The 16,692-nt window shown below is 46.6% G+C and overlaps 1 protein-coding gene across 2 annotated transcripts in view; it reads right to left on the bottom strand.

The window, feature by feature from the left end:
• ADAMTS17 (ADAM metallopeptidase with thrombospondin type 1 motif 17) overlaps positions 1–3,269 on the bottom strand; it is a 172,489-nt gene extending 169,220 nt beyond the window's left edge. For both annotated transcript variants that reach the window (XM_081838768.1, XM_081838769.1), the window contains exon 1: positions 2,976–3,269. In XM_081838768.1, the coding sequence (XP_081694894.1) occupies positions 2,976–3,060 (85 nt within the window). In that variant the 5' untranslated portion in view covers positions 3,061–3,269. The remainder of the gene's footprint in view (positions 1–2,975) is intronic.
• Between the last annotated feature and the right edge of the window lie 13,423 nt (positions 3,270–16,692).

The following is a 16,692-nucleotide window of genomic DNA, read 5'->3' as shown; positions in this document are numbered from 1 at the left end:
CTTTACCTTTACCTTTACTACTTTTAAAAACTGATCCTTTTTTATATTTGTCAATCTTTTGATGATGCTTTGTCAGTGTGGGGGAGGAGGAGGAGGAGGTCAACTGTGGTTACTCTGGCAACTCTTAATAGCAACAGAAAGCACTCCGCATATGCTCAAAGGCACATAGGAATGAACAAAAGAAACTGCCATACTATCTGCCCATCCATTTCAGTTCTCTGCTGCTCTGACTGGCTGGGCCTCTCCAGGGTCTTGGGCAAATATTTCTCCCTTGTCATCAACTCTCTGAACCTCTTTTCTTTAAATGGAAGATCAGAAGGATTGAACCTGGGACCTTCTGTGTGCAGTGCATTTAATTTATTTATTACATTTATATCCCATCTTTTTCTCCAAGGAGCTCCAGGTGGCATACATTGTTCTCCCCATGTAATCCACAGAACAACCCTGGAAGGTAGACTGAGAGACCATGACTGGCCCAGGGTCACCCAGGGCTGAATAGGGTTTGAACTGTGGTCTTCCAGGCCCTAATTCAACTGACCGCTGCACCACACAGGCTCTCTAAGGAACATAGAAAGGTGACATGGCTTGATATTGTCTAGACTGACCAGAGGTAGCTCCGGAGGGTTCCAAGAAAGGGATAGAATCATAGAATGATAAAATTGTAGAGTTGGAAGGGACATCTAGGGTCATGTAGTCCAAGCACCTGCAACACAGGAATCCTGTGGGCTCGAACCACCAACCTTCTGGTTAACAGCCAGACACACTGACCCATTGCTCCACATGTTCCCAGCCCTACATGGAGATGCCAAGTATGGAACCTGGGACCTTATGTATGCACAGCAACTGCTCTAGCACTGACCTATGGACTCATCTCTAGCATAGGCTAGGGTGGGGAATCTTAGGTCTCCTGTTAGCATTTAAAGAATCATAGAGTTGGAAGGGACCACGAGGATCATCTAGTCCAAGCCCCTGCAATGCAGGCATACGCAGCTGTCCCATAGCAGGATCGAACCTGCAATCTTGGTGTTATCAGCACCATGCTCTGTGCAACTGAGATACCTAAATTCCCTTGGTTCATACACATTCTGCTGCACTTCTGGGTCAGGCTAAGGATTGTCTCGTCAGCATTCTGTTACATACTCATGATGCTGAAACACAAGAGCCCTGCTGGGCCGTGCCAAAGGTCTATCTAGCCAAGGGTTTCCCAAACTTGGGTCTCCAGCCATTTTTGAACTACGATTCCCATCATCCCTGACCACTGGTCCCGCTAGCTAAGGATGATGGGAGTTGGGCCTCCAGCTGCAGTTAGACCACAAGTTTGGCAAACTCTTACCTAGCCCAACTTCTTGTTCTCACAGTGGTCAACCAAATGCTCAAAAACGAGACCTGAGAGCGGCGGCACTCTCCCTGCTTGCAAATCCCAGCAACCAGTATTGATGCAATCCTGTGAGCTAGATGGACCAATGGAACAATTGTACTAGGTCTTTCCCATGGGACTTTCGGTAGCCTCTCAGAACATAAACAGAGCCCAGGCTGGATCAGGCCAAAGTCCCACCTAGCCCAGCATCCTGTTCTCACCGACCAGAATGCAACAACTCTCCCCACACCAGCATTGTGATTCTCAGCACCAGCATCAAGAGACATACATACTAGAGCACTCATCACACGACTAGCAGTCACAGGTAGACTTATCCTCCATGGATCTGCCAGCCTTCCCTTCTTTATTTGCCCCCAGCATCTTGACACTCAGAATTTAGACTGCCTTTGAAGCTCCGCTTACTAGGGAAGCTTGGATAGCTCACTTGGTTACAACATGGTGCTGATAACGTCAAGGTTGCAGGTTCGATCCCTGTATGGGACAACTGCATATTCCTTCACTGCAGGGGATTGGATTAGAAGATGATCCTCAGGGTCCCTTCCAACTCTACGATTCTATAGTTCTACCTATCCTAAGGATGGAAGACGAGTCTGCTGCTGGATGAGGGCAGTGGCTCGTCTTGCCAAGCATCCCATTATCCCAGTGGCAAGCCAGATGCTTATAGGAGGCGCACAAGCAGCAGGACCCGAGTACAACAGCTCTTTACCCTCCTGCGGTTTCCAGCAACCGGGATTCAGAGCATAATGCCTCTGGCCATCAGGGTCAGTAGCCATTGACACATCACCTTCCGTTTAACTTGTCACATATCCTCTCCCTAAATCACATGCACTGCCCATTTAGCAGTTTAATAAAATAAATGAGATATATTCCCAGATCAAATGCCCTGGAAGTTCTGAGCCAGCTGCAGGCAGAGAAGAGAGAGAGAGAGGTGATGGTTCTTTTTAATTTTATTTGCCGCCAGTAGCTACAACTTTTCTTTTAGTTATGCAGCATAAAGGGAAAAGTGGGGGAGGGAGATAAAGAACCGAACAACGCTAGAGTTTTCTTGCATCGTTCAAGAAAAGTATTTTAGATATTACACACACACACAAGGAGAGGGAAGGAGGGAGAGTGTGGAGGGGGTACTCACATTTCACCAAACCTATTAAAAAAGGAGAGAGAGGGGAGAGAGAGAGAGAGAGAGAGAGAGAGAGAAGGGGGGGGGGTGAGGTTTGCAAGAAGACCAGCCAGGAATAAAGAATATACAAGTCTGGAAACAGATACATCCTTTTGGATAAGGAAAACTGGATCAGAGCCATATAACGGAAGGGAGGGTGGAAAAGAGAGAAGGAAACGAACATGCCATTTGGCTTTGAAAACTTTTGCATCTTGTTAAGGGGGCGGGGGAGAGATGCAACAAATATGGGGCTTCCCCAAAATGATTGTATCTCGAAGGGTTGGTGTGTGTTTTTAAAATGCATGCAATTTGCAGTCCAGTCCGCCACCCCCCCCCAAAAAAAACTTCCCTTCCCCGCGCCCGCTTCCAAAATGTCAAATCCAGGGAGACGACAGAAGGCAGAAGATTGAAGTGGGGAGAAAATCCGCAGAACCACCCTACCTGTATGGGTGCCCGGTCCGCAGAGCACCAGTAGCAGCCGCAACAGAAGGGGAGATATAAGAGACAGGAAGGAGCCGTCAAACATTTTATTGCAGCCGAGGGGCCTCCGCAACTGGGCTCTGCGGTGCACGGAGAAGAGGAGGAGGAGGAAGGCGAAGAAGGGCCGTTGATGGCGGCAGCAGCGGCAGCAGCAGCGGAATCCCGACTTGCAGCGAAGCCCTCCCAGACTTTGGAAAAATTAATTAGCGCTACAAACTCAACGTGGTTTACAGAAAGGGAGGAAAGGGGGGAGGGAGAAGCGGGGGAGAGAGAGGGAGAGAGCATCTCCTCCCTTCTCCACTCGCAGGTGCTGATTGGAGCTTAACCTCCCGGAGCTACACCTCCTGCCCACTGATTGGTCGTCGGAATTAACACACTCGGGTAAATAGCGAGGTTGTAAAAGGAGAAGCGGTACACGTGGGTTGCGGGCGAAGGGGAAACGCCGCCGCCAGGTGGCGCTACAGAGGCGGATGCCGGTTGGTTGGTTGGTTGGTTTTGCAACCTGGTGGGTTCAGGTGCGCTTGGGTCAGAGGCGCTGCCATCCCGGGCTCTCCTACCAGGTTGACCTGCAGAAGTTCAGCAGGAGACGTTTTACATGGCTTGGAGATCAGGTGCCCTTCTGCGTTTCTGTGCATTGGACTGGTTGCTGTTTAAAGGGACAGCCACAGAAGCGGCCCAAAAAAGTTGGAAACCCCTATGGCCATGCTGTGATATTCATCTCCGCATGTTAGCTAGCTGTTGAAAGTACAGTACAGGACCAGGAAAGGGTGAGGGGAGATGAAGTACCGTTGATGGATTCCTTTTTACAGTTATTTATTTTACATACAAAAGCCTGTCTCAGAGGACAAGCGGATTGGGTGTTGTCGTTTTTAATGGTAGGCGAGAAGGAATGTCAGGAAGTGTGTGGTTTGTCACATGAGAGAGAAGCTGTACCTGCAGAAAATTCTCTCCTTTGCCCAGCTAATAAAAGCCCTGCAGCCCCGCCATCCTCCTTTTGCCGCCAGTCACCTTGCCAGAATGATTGTTTCAACTGGAAAGAGGTCAAAGCAGAGCCTTTTGGGAAACACTTCTTTGACCAAGAAACACTCTGAGGCTAGGGACTTGGAGGGAGTCTGCAAGCTGCTCAAAGTTTGCTTGCCTATGTACAATGTTTGCATCCTGCTTTCAGAGGTGACTGGTGCCCATTGAACTGGTAGGGCAGAAGGCAGGGAGTCCAGCAGTAGGTGGCGCCAGAGCCAATGACAGGAAGACCCACCCAATTCTCTGGCTGCCAGTTTGCTTCTGGGAACAACTCTTCAGAAACCATGCTATGCCCACAGAGGTTGACTCAGTCCTCAAATTATGGACAGGTAGGAGGACCCTTAACAGCTCAGACCCAGGATACCTGAGGAACTGCTGAAGGGCACCAGGTTGGGGAAGGCTGGCGTAGGCTGCTAGACTGGCTCATCCTGTGAGGATGTGCTCTCCATGCAGAAGATCCAGAATTCAATCCCTGGCATCTTCAGGCACAGTTTGGAAACCCTCCTGTCTCGAATCCCCAGAGAACCGCTGCCAGGAATTGCAGCCAAGCCTTCTCTCACCTGTTACCCTCCAGCTAGTTTAGAAGACGACTCCACGAAGTTCTCTCCTGTGAGGGTTCTAAATGCAGCCCTGGAGGGCAACAGCTGCCTTCTCCTCCAGACTGGGACACTGACGCCAGCTCTGCTCCTGGATCTGATCTGGGGCAAGGCAATCACAACCACCAGGTTTGGGGATAAAAAATGGGAAGAGGGCGTCTGGGGAAGATGGCACCCCAGATTTTGTCTTCAAAGTGTTGGAGGGTATCCTCTCTTGTACTAATAGCACGGTCTACTTCTTCTTCCTCCACTATGGATTTCCAGACATGACCCAAACCATTTACTGACCTTCCTTTAGTGCCCAGGCCTTCCTTTACTCCCAGACTTGCACTCTCCTCTGGGAGCTACTTGACTACCTCAAGTTATTTTATAGGAAACAAACCCTTCCACTGCTGCTTGTTCTATATTTTATTCTCATTCTCTCTCTCTCTCTCTCTCTCTCTCTCTCTCTCTCTCTCTCTCTTCCCCCCTCGTCTTTGTCATTTTAAATACCCAGCAGAGAAGCCAAGTTTTGCAACCATTATTGCAAAGTTAGTAAGCCTTCAGAGACATCAGACATATGTTATAGACATCTTTGCAATAAGAATCCCTTTGGCTCTTGGCCTGGGAAGCAAGGGTTAAGTTGGCTGCTCATCAAAGTAACTTTCCTCCCTACATCCCTTCCCCTCTTCCAGATAGCATCTCTGGCTTCCTCTCAAGGGGATATCTATGTAGCATTGTACTTGTGACAGTGAAGCTTCTGAAACAGATTAGCTGCTGTCCAGTTTCGCTGAAGCAGGGAACATTGGCAGTTTGACTGGGGCTGAAACTTCCCATGGATTGAAAGGGACAGTATTAAGGACTGGAAGCTTTGGAAGGAAACTCAGGAGGTAGGGAAACTAAAGGGTAAGCAGCCTGGGGACAAGATAGTTTCAGAGGTAATCTCTGCCACAAACTTGCAGAATAACTTTATGGTTTTAGCCTGTGTGTGAGAAACTCTCTAAGGTTCCAGGGGAAGGTCCATATAGCATCTGCTTTGCATTCAGGTGGCCCTAGGTTCCTTCCCCAGCATCTCCAGGTAGGGCTGGGAAAACCTGGAAAGCCACTGCCAGTCAGTGTAGACAGTAGTGAGCTTAGACCAATTGTCTCAGTAGGAAGCAACCTCCCGGTTCCTTCCTGTGGTTGAAGGAAGTGTGTGATGGAACAGGGAGCAGTAATACGCAGAAAAAGTAAGTGAAGTTGGGAGAGATTTGAGGGGAAAGGTAGAGAAGACAGGCAACTGTGATGAGAATGGGGTTGAACTTTTGATTCTGCTGATTAAGTTATTATGTTCTCCAGCCACCCACGCTTGTCCTTGTGCTTAATGCACGAGGCTGTAGATCTGGCTTGGGACAATCGCCTTGTATAGTCTTGTGAGTCTGAGACACTATCTACGTTGGACCAATGCCTGATCAAGTGGTTGTGTGAATGCCCTCTGTGCCCAGAGTAAGTTGGATCCTTTCATCCACATCCCTGTTTCTGGGGGAAGCAGAAGAAGCTTGCAGAGCTACTGGTGCAAGGGTTGCGTGCCTAATTGCATCATCTGGTATATAGCCGGGTCCACAGCTGTCCTTCCCAAGCATGGTTTGAACGAAGTGGGTGGGTAATACAGAAGAATTGAACCTTTGGCATATCAAGTTGATATTCTGCCCATTTTAGCTAGGCAGCAAAATGGTGCAGATTATACCAGGCAAAGGCCCATATCTGGGTAGCACAGAGCTTGCTATCAACCCTAAAAACACTTAGGCATCATATATTAAAATGCTCTTATCTGCTATCTGGTTCATTTTTGTGGCCTTCCTAGAGAACAAACACATGGCAACATAGTCATGACTTGATGCCTTTTCCCATGAGAGCACACAGGAATCTTCAGCACCTGATCAAGCCTTCGTGTGTCTGATTCTTCTTGTGTTCCCACAAAATTGCAAAGCCCACACCATACATTTAAAGTGCTATGATGCTACTTTGAACAGTCATGGTTTCTCCCCAAAAATTATAGGAGCAGTAGTTTGTTTAGGGTGCTGAGAGTTGTGATGGGGCCTTTATTTAGGATTGCCATATGTCCTCTTTTTCCACGACGCATCCTCTTTTTCAGGGGTATGTAAAATGAGAGTCATCATAGCAATCTATAGTTAAAAGTAGAAGTCGGCAAATGTGTCCTCTTTTTTGCTCTTCAAAATATGGCAACCCCACGGCCTATTCCCCTCAGTGAGTTATAATTCCCAGAGTTCCCTGGGAAGAGGGATTGATGGTTAAACCACTCTGGTTTAAACCAGAGCTAGGCTGCAAATTCTGTCCAAAGATCCTGAGATTGTCGCAGAAATACAACACCCAGAGCTCCTGGATTGGGAGTTGTGTTGATTACCGGTACTCAGCTTTGAGCCTGTTTTAAACTAATATAGTATCTTTGGCGATCACTCGTAGCTGAGTAAGATTGTCTTCCATAAACACGGTTTTAACAATGAGTCCGTAAGTGACTGTGGAGGCCAATTCTGGATCCACACATCCTTCCACAGTGGGGACATTGGTTTCCAGGTGGGAGTTGATCACAGTGTGGATCACAAGCGTGTCTTCCTCTTAGCACATTTCTCCCTTGCATCCTGAGTCTGAGTGTCTTCAAAGCCCATGACACCTTTGGTAAAGGCTGTTCTCCAACTGGAGCGCTCACAGGCCAGTGTTTCCCAGTTGTCAGTGTTTATACTACATTTTTTAGATTTGCCTTGAGACAGTCTTTAAACCTCTTTTGTTGACCACCAGCATTACACTTTCCATTTTTAAGTTCGGAATAAAGTAGTTGCTTTGGAAGACGATCATCAGGCATCAGCACAACATGATCAGTCCAACGAAGTTGATGTTGAAGAATCATTGCTTCAACACTGGAGATCTTTGCTTCTTCCAGTACACTGATATTAGTTCACCTGTCTTCCCAAGTGATGTGTAAAATTTTTCAGAGACACCATTGATGGAATCTTTTGATGAGTTGGAGATGGCGTTTATAAGTGGTCCATCTTTCACAAGCATACAGTAAGGTTGGTAATACAATAGCTTTGTAAACAAGCATTTTGGTTTTCCTGTGAATGTCCCAGTCCTCAAACACTCTGCACTTCAATTGCGAGAAAGCTGCACTCACAGAGCTCAAGTGATACTGGATTTCGGCATCAATGTTAGCCCTTGTGGAAAGATAACTGCCTAGGTAGGAGAAGTGATCAACATTTTCCAGTGTTACACGATTGAGTTGGATTTGTGGCGCTGCAGAGGGGTTATAGAGCAGGAGCAGCTAGCCTCTGTCCTGTGGACCAGCTTTTGCCTGCCAGACCCTGCAACCTTATCTCCTGATCTGATTTCCTGTGCTGGCTGGGAATGATGGGAGTTGTAGTTCAAAACGTGGGTTGTGGAAAGCCGGCACAGACAGACCTTTAAGAGAAAGCCTGGCTCACCAATTAATAAAATTGGAAGGACTGCTGACAGCCCAATGAATTCTACCTATAATTAACTCTACATGGTGTGTTGCTCATTTTAGGCTATAAAGCAGTCATGGCAGGCTAGTCTATAATAACCGAAGACTCAGACCTATAATCAGAGTTGGTGATCTTCTGGATGATTTTTTTGGGGGGAGGGGTGAGTATGGGAATTGCACCACAACTTCTGTTTTGTATAAATAAAAGATGTTTGGTTCTTATGGATGTGTAGACAGGTTTGAAAACCCAGAGTCAGCGTTGGCAAGATTTTGCAGTGACCTGTGAGCTCGGCCAAACTACATCTCTCTTCTTCGTGTTCTCTGTTTACTTGACAATACTAATTACATGTTTCACGTTTCGCTGTACCTACCTTCTTCCTTCTCCACTACCACAAAACTATCAGTTCTGGTCACCTGCAATCATAATTATGCAAAACTGGCCTCAAGATATGTAGTGCAAATCAAGGGAATTTGTTCAAATTGAGGACAATGCATGTATTAAATGAGTATTTGCATAATGTGTTGCCTGTAAAATTGTGCATATCCAGGTGATATAAAGGCAGTGAAGTTTGCAGGGGAAGGGAGACCTCCATGGGTCATTTGAGTCCAAGTCCCAGATGGGCAATGATGGCTACAGTAGTCACAGTCCAGCAACATCTGGAGGCTCACCAGGATCAGGCCCCTAGGAAAGAGGAATGTTTCAGAGTGTTTGGGGGCAACCTGGCAGATTCCATTATGCATCCTGACAGTCATTTGCTTACAAAGTCAATGGAGGGGGATGATTTCTTCTCTGTAGTCTCTTAAGATTGGTCCTCGCCTTCTCCTATACAGAGAAGTGTGACTCTACCGCCACCTAGTGATCATTTTTAGCAATACCAAAACTGGTACTGAGGCTGCAATTCCGAACACACTTATGTGGGAGTAAGTCCCCTTGACCTGAATAGAGCATAATTGGTTCCATTTGCTAATATCCCATCCTCCTCCTATTGCTGTTGGACCAACAGCAATAGGAGGAGGACGGGATATTAGCAAATGGAACCAATCCTGGTCCTACTGCACTGGTTGCCAGTTAGTTTCCAGGCACAGTTCAAAGTGCTGGATTTGACCTATAAAGCCTTAAACAGCTAAGGACCCCATATGAACTGACCTGGACCCTGCCTTCATCATCTGAGACCCTTTCTTCAGAGGATGCCCTTCTTCATGTGCCCCCTGCACAAGAGGTCTGGAGGGCAGCAACCCGAGAACGGGGTTTTTCTGTGGTGGCTCCCGGTTTGTGGAATGCTCTCCCCAGGGAGGCTCGCTAGGCGTCTTCATTACATATCTTTAGGTGCCATTGTTATTCAGTCAGGCCTTGGGCTGATTAAACAATCTATGCCTTTTAAAATGTGGTGGTGTTGAGGATTATTGTTTTTGTTTGTTAATGTGTTAGGTGTTTCTGTGTTTTTATGCTGTAAACTGACCTTTGATTCTATGACGAAGAGCAATGTATACATTTTAATAATAATAATAATAATAATATGATTGTTTCAGGGATGGGGATTGTGCCTTCTTCTTTTTACTTTTGAAGTTGTTTGTTTGCTATATAGGGTTAACTGCCTTAAGCATCTCCATTGGCAGGGGGAAGTAGGATAGACATTTTAGGACCAGTAAATAAATACTGATAAAGGATAATCTGATTGCAATTAAAATTCTCATATAGCCAGATACTGAAAGTATAAAATATAGTGCACTATGCTGTTGGTCGTGAAACCTTTACACTGATTGGCTGAGCTTCTGTGATGATAAAGTGTTCACAAACATTCTAAGTGTTCAAGGAACAAAGCTGACAATCTCCACAGTCCAGTAACTATGAGGGAAGAGACTGTTGTTGGTCTGGCTGAGATTAAAAATTCACAGAGGCAAGAGCAGCTTTGTGGCTCAGGCAAAGGACAGTGATCCTGGAAAAGAAGGGTGCTGGGAGTCAGAGATCCACGAGGCAAAGTTGCTTAAGGAATGGTTCAGAGTAGGCAACAGATTGAGGAATTCATTGGTGAAGGAGAAGGCAGTATGAACCAAATGCAGAGGATGAGAGTGGAACAGGGGAAAAATATTTTTCAAATATTAATGTGAAGTCAACAGCCCATTATTTGGCTGGTTTCTTGCACTGTGGCTGTTCTGCTGAGTGATGCTAAAGAGAGCCAGTGTGGTGTAGTGATTAGAGTGTTGGACTAGGACCTGGGAGACGAGGGTTCAAATTCCCAATCGGCCATGAAGCTCATTGGATGACCTTGGGCCAGTTACTGGCTCTTAGCCTAACCTACTTCACAGGGCTGTTGTGAGGAATAAAACGGGGAGGGAGAGAACCATGTGTGCCACCTGAGCTCCTTGAAGGAAAGGTAAAGGGACCCCTGACCATTAGGTCCATTCATGGCCGACTCTGGGGTTGCGGTGCTCATCTCGCTTTATTGGCCGAGGGAGCTGGCTTACAGCTTCCAGGTCATGTGGCCAGCATGACTAAGCCGCTTCTGGCAGACCAGAGCAGCGCATGGAAATGCTGTTTACCTTCCCACCGGAGTGGTACCTATTTATCTACTTGCACTTTGATGTGCTTTCGAACTGCTAGGTTGGCAGGAGCAGGGACCGAACAACGGGAGCTCACCCTGTTGTGGGGATTCGAACCGCCGACCTTCTGATCGGCAAGCCCTAGGCTGTGGTTTAACCCACAGCACCACCCGTGTCCCTTTTCCTTGAAGGAAAAGTGAGAGATAAATGTGATAGTTAAAACAACAAAACAGCAGTCAGCAGTCTGTGGTGACTGATCACACAGTTTTTAATTGGGCAGTTTTGGAGTATCCCCCCCCCTTTTAATTGTACCTCTGCAAAACATAGGGTTTCCCCCTGAGGCTGTTGATGCTTCCTCCTCCACCAGCTATGTGTTGGGCTGGGTGGTGCCATTTTTACTTCCTATAAGTGGCCGTCTGAGCATGGATATCAGAAACAGAGGGGAGGACGACCGATAGCAAAGACTCTTGATACATGAGGCGGTCCTGGCTTGAGACAAAACGTGTATAAAGCCAGACTATTGTTTTCTTCACCTTTCCTTCTGAAATCATCATCACCATCACCTTCCAGAAGGTCAGGTGAGCCTTACCCAGTGGCCTCCCAAAATGCTCAGAATGAAAGCCCTTGGAATGAAATTGCGCCTCCCGAACATCAAAGCCAAAGCTCGCTGCATTTGGTGCCTTCTTATTCCGTGGGACGCCTTTTGAACTTGCAGTGAATGAAGAATGAGGAAAAGGGAGGCAGAGCCCCACAAACAATTGACAGCCCAGCAAAAAGCAGGGCAAATGGGGAAGTTGCCAGCTGAGTAAATAGATGATATATCTTCTCCGCTTGGGGGGAAAAGAAGAAGTTGGGAGCAACCGAACATCAGCAACGTTGCCCCTATAGCAGATTGTTATGACTTCATGTTCAGAGTGGGTAGAGAGAAGAAGTCATATGTTGAAGCTCAGGCCACTTTCTTTGGCCTCACCTTCTAATAAACCCACAGCCTCCAGTAATCCTGTCAAGGGGGGAGAGGGGCTGTCAGCTAAATAAACTCTCAGAACCCTACTGGAGCCCTCTGTGGTGGGGGGGGCAGAGATTAGGTGCCTTTGATCTCCCCATCTCTTTGATTGGGAATCCCACTCTTTGACAAGGGATTAACGTCAAGGTCTTCACTTCCTCTCTGCTGCTTAATACCTAGGCTGACTTAGAAGACAGGGTGGAAAACAGAAAGGTTGGGTCCCCCCCCCCTTTTCTCCCTTGCAGGGGGTCCTAGAGTTCTTGCCAGTTCCCACCCCCACCTCAAATCTCATCTCTGCAGTTTAAGTTGCAGACTTTAAACCAGGTTCTCCAGATGTGGTTGAACTCCAAATCTCATCCATCCAGGAGCTGTAGACCCACCTCCAACTCTGTTCCCATCACCGCTTTTGGTCTGTAGCAACTGCTCTGCTTTGCATGCTGCCAACACCAATAGTTGGATCGCCAATAGCTAACAGAAGCCACGTTTCAGATGGAGGAAGTCCATTGGGGATGAGAGGCCTCAGGCAAGTGAAGGTGCATTGAGGCGAAGAATGTAAAAGCCTACTGGATCAGGCCAATGCCCTATCTAGTCCAGCATCCTGTTTTCGCAGTGGCCGACCACTGTGGGAAAACTTCAAGCAGAGCTTCAAGCACAAGAGCACTCTCCCCTTCTATAGCTTCCAGCAACGGGTTCAGAAGCATAACTGCCTTCAACCATGGAGGCAGAGCACAGCCATTGTGGCTAGTAGCCTTCGATAGTCCTCTCCTCCATGAATATGTTGAATCCTCCATGAATATGTTGAGGATGGATGGCGGCTAACAGATTGAGGTTGAATCCTGACAAGACAGAAGTTCTGTTTTTGGGGGACAGGAGGCGGGCAGGTGTGGAGGACTCCCTGGTCCTGAATGGGATAACTGTGCCCCTGAAGGACCAGGTGCTCAGCCTGGGAGTCATTCTGGGCTCACAGCTGTCCATGGAGGCTCAGGTCAATTCTGTGTCCAGGGCAGCTGTTTATCAGCTCCATCTGGTACGCAGGCTGAGACCCTATCTGCCCGCCGACTGTCTCGCCAGTGTGGTGCATGCTCTAGTTATCTCTCACTTGGACTACTGCAATGCGCTCTATGTGGGGCTACCTTTGAAGGTGACCTGGAAACTACAACTAATCCAGAATGCGGCAGCTAGACTGGTGACTGGGAGCGGCTGCCGAGACCATATAACACAGGTCTTAAAAGACCTACACTGGCTCCCAGTATGTTTCCGAGCACAATTCAAAGTGTTGGTGCTGACCTTTAAAGCCCTAAATGACCTCGGTCCAGTATATCTGAAGGAGCGTCTCCACCCCCATCGTTCTACCCGGACACTGAGGTCTAGCACCGAGGGCCTTATGGTGGTTCCCTTACTGTGAGAAGCCAAGTTACAGGGAACCAGGCAGAGGGCCTTCTCAGTAGGGGCACCCTCCCTGTGGAACGCCCTCCCACCAGATGTCAAAGAGAAAAACAACTACCATACGTTTAGAAGACATCTGAAGGCAGCCCTGTTTAGGGAAGTTTTTAATGTTTAATAGGTTATTGTATTTTAATATTCTGTTGGAAGCCGCCCAGAGTGGCTGGAGAAACCCAGGGGTATCAATAAATTATTATTATTATTATTATTATTATTATTATTATTATTATTATTATTATTATTATCCTTTTTTAAAGCCACCCAAGTTGATGGCCATCTCTGCCTCCTACAGGCGTGAGTTCCATAGTTTAATTATTCCCTGAGGCCAAGTTCTAAGCAAGGCTAAGCCATGCCAATATGAGAGACTGTAAAACACGTTTACTGTTTACATGGTATGGGAAATGGGCCTCTTCCTGTATGATTTTCATACCTTTTGGTGCATGGCTGCGTTTTTAAGTACTATAATTCTTCTGAAACCATTTTTTAAATATTTCCAGCTGGTGGTCATCACCTCTTTTGTAGGTGTTCAACAATATATGCATCCTTAGGGATCTTCTATTCATATAATCCTATATATCTATATGTGCTTTAAATACTTCTGTTCACTCATTGTCAACTGTTCTGAGCAACTGCAGCTGAAGGAACTAGGCAACAATCCCTGTGGAGACCCTGTTTTTCTTTCAAAATCAGCAAAATGCAATTTCTTTACCTTTCCCTCCTTCACAGTTTGGGACATGCATAACGCCAAAACTCACATATTCCCCTTTGTTTTTGGATAACTTGATGGAAAATCTAAATTAAATATCTATGTGCATACACACACTAAGGACAGACAATTTTGTTTTCCTTTCTGATTCTCCTTTTCCGAATCTTCACATTTCCGCTTCCCTTTGTGATTCTTGCAAAGATTCATTGGCATTTCAGTGGGCATACGCACATTTCTTTGCCAGCAATGTTACCAAAGATAATGCATTTTTGTATATATGTATTTTTACTCATATATGAGCTATCATCCACACGTTCCTCCAATATACTTTAAAAAATTTAGTATACATCTTTTGGCTGCAGAGCAACATTGCAACATAGCTGTGATTTAGGAAGTGGGGATTAGATAAGTTTACATTAAAATCTGAACTGAATTCCTCCCTCATCTCTAGCACATAAACAAACCATGATACACTGAAGAAGTTCTCTGTCTTGGTTCATTATTTGGATTGCACTGTAGGATTTGATATTGTCTTGAACTTAGGGTTGCCATATTTCAAAAAGTGACAATCTGGACACAAAAATTGTTGAGCGTTTTTAAATATTTTTTTTGCCCCAAAATCTATACTTCTGTTGCCATACGCCCGGATTTTCCTGGACATTTCAGCAATTTTCGGCTGAACACTGTTTATGTCTGGGAAAATCCAGGCGTATGGCAGCCCTACATGAATGGGGAGGAGGAAGAGGATCCTGGCTACACCCCTTAGGACACACCAGGGGAAGCAGGGGATGGGGAAGGATGTACTCACAGGGTGACAGAGGATAGCAAAGGGATGAGTGTCAGTGCACAGGAACCAGAACAGCAGAACACGGCAGGCTCTGAGAAGTAGGGAGCAGTGGGCTCCAGGAGGCAGAGGAAAGCTACGGCCCACAGCCCAGCTCCCTAGCTGGCCAGGTGGGGCTTGCTAGTTCTGGGAAGAGGTGTGTGATTCCTCAGCTGGAGTAGGCTTGGAACAGGTGAGTGACACGTGCCTCATCAAGCCCAGATGTTGCAATCAGCATGCAAAGGACACAAGTGAAGCAGAGCTGAGGGGTTGTGTCTGCTCAGCTGCCCATATTGAGGGACTTTGACTTGGATGCTCCTGGACTTCTATGGGACCATGTTTCGGGTTTGACTGTTTCCTGACCTTTGGACTTTGCTTGTGTGGATTGACCCCTGGTCTTTTAACTTTGGATTTGACACACTGACTTGCCGCCAGGTAGGCCAGGGGTTTAGGACAGATCCAGAAGCTGCAGTTAGTGTAGAATACTGCAGCATGACTGCCGACAGGCGTGAGGCCTTGTCAGCATATAACACCTGTGCTCAGAGATCTGTGCTGGTTGCCGATTTGATACCAGGAAAGGTTACTATTAGTATATAAAGCCCTGTAGTGGTGGCACTTGTATTAGCGCCCATTCTGCTGATATGTCAACCAGCCAAATGTGGGGTAACATACCCTCCAACATATTTCTGATGAAAATAGGGACATCCTGAGGAAAAGTGGGACATTCTGGGATCCAATCAGAAACTGGGACAGCTTCTGTAAATCCGGGACTATCCCTGAATAGGAACACTTGGAGGGTCTGGGGTAAGGCAAGCCCCACTTGAATTAGCTGGAACTAAGTTCTTTCCTATCCAACATGTATTTCCAGTAATAAACTTAGCTTTCCTATTTTCCACAGTCAAGGTCTTGGGGTTCTCCTCCAAGCAGGGATTTCAGTGCACAGTTCAAACTTCTGCTAATATAGTGGTACCTCAGGTTACATACGCTTCAGGTTACATACGCTTCAGGTTACAGACTCCGCTAACCCAGAAATAGTCCTTCAGGTTAAGAACTTTGCTTCAGGATGAGAACAGAAATCGTGGTCTGGTGGTGCGGCAGCAGCAGGAGGCCCCATTAGCTAAAGTGGTGCTTCAGGTTAAGAACAGTTTCAGGTTAAGTACGGACCTCCGGAACAAATTAAGTACTTAACCCAAGGTACGACTGTACATTTAAACTCTAATTGCCGCCATTTAAAATATAATCTCACCCATTATATGCCCCCCCAAATCATTCCACTCTGCAGGAGAAGGCACACTGCAGATAGAATCTCATCAGGAGGTACCCTGTATGTATGGTATAGAAACTGGGCCTTTAGTGTGGTGGCACCTTCTCTTTGCAATTACCCCCACTACACACCAGGTGGTTCTTTATTTTCTCATTATGTTTTTTTTAACATATGGAGTTGTTTTTAATTCTTTTTGATTGCTGATGTTCTTATTGCAAAATCACGTTTCAGGAATTTTACGGGGAACCATTCATAAAAAAATAAAGCAGGCTCTCATCATCACAATGGAACTGATGTAACAAAAGAAGATGAGACAACACATTTTTTTTAAAAGGTTTACTGAAAAACCAGTTTCTGTACTGGAACCTCAAGTACAACATCCTGAAGTCTTAAAGTAATAATAACTTCCACCCACCCACAGACTGCATGTCCATATCTGCCCTGGATCCTGGATTTCCTTGGCGCCTCTGTTCTCCCCTCACTGATCCCATTTGGACAAGCAGCCTTCCCAGCCCTGGTGGGGCCCTTTCTGACACCCACCCATTTTTCTAATATACAGTAGCACAAGGCAGCCACCTTAACATCCCTGGCTCGCCCCTTCTCTTCATAGGAAGCTGCCTGATGCTGGGTCAGTTCACTGGCCTATCTTGCTCAGTTTTTTGTCTTCAATGGCTGGCAGTAGCTCTCTGAGGTTTCAAGCAAAATACTTTCACCAGCCCTCCCTGAACATGCTGGAGATTGAACCTGAGGCTTTCAGCGTGCAGAATGAGCGCTTTGCGACTGAGTTACGGCCCTTCCCCAACCAGT

The sequence above is a fragment of the Podarcis erhardii genome (assembly GCF_964252035.2).
Source record: "Podarcis erhardii genome assembly, chromosome: 14".
Classification (NCBI taxonomy): domain Eukaryota; kingdom Metazoa; phylum Chordata; class Lepidosauria; order Squamata; family Lacertidae; genus Podarcis; species Podarcis erhardii.
This window is presented reverse-complemented; position numbering and strand designations above follow the sequence as displayed.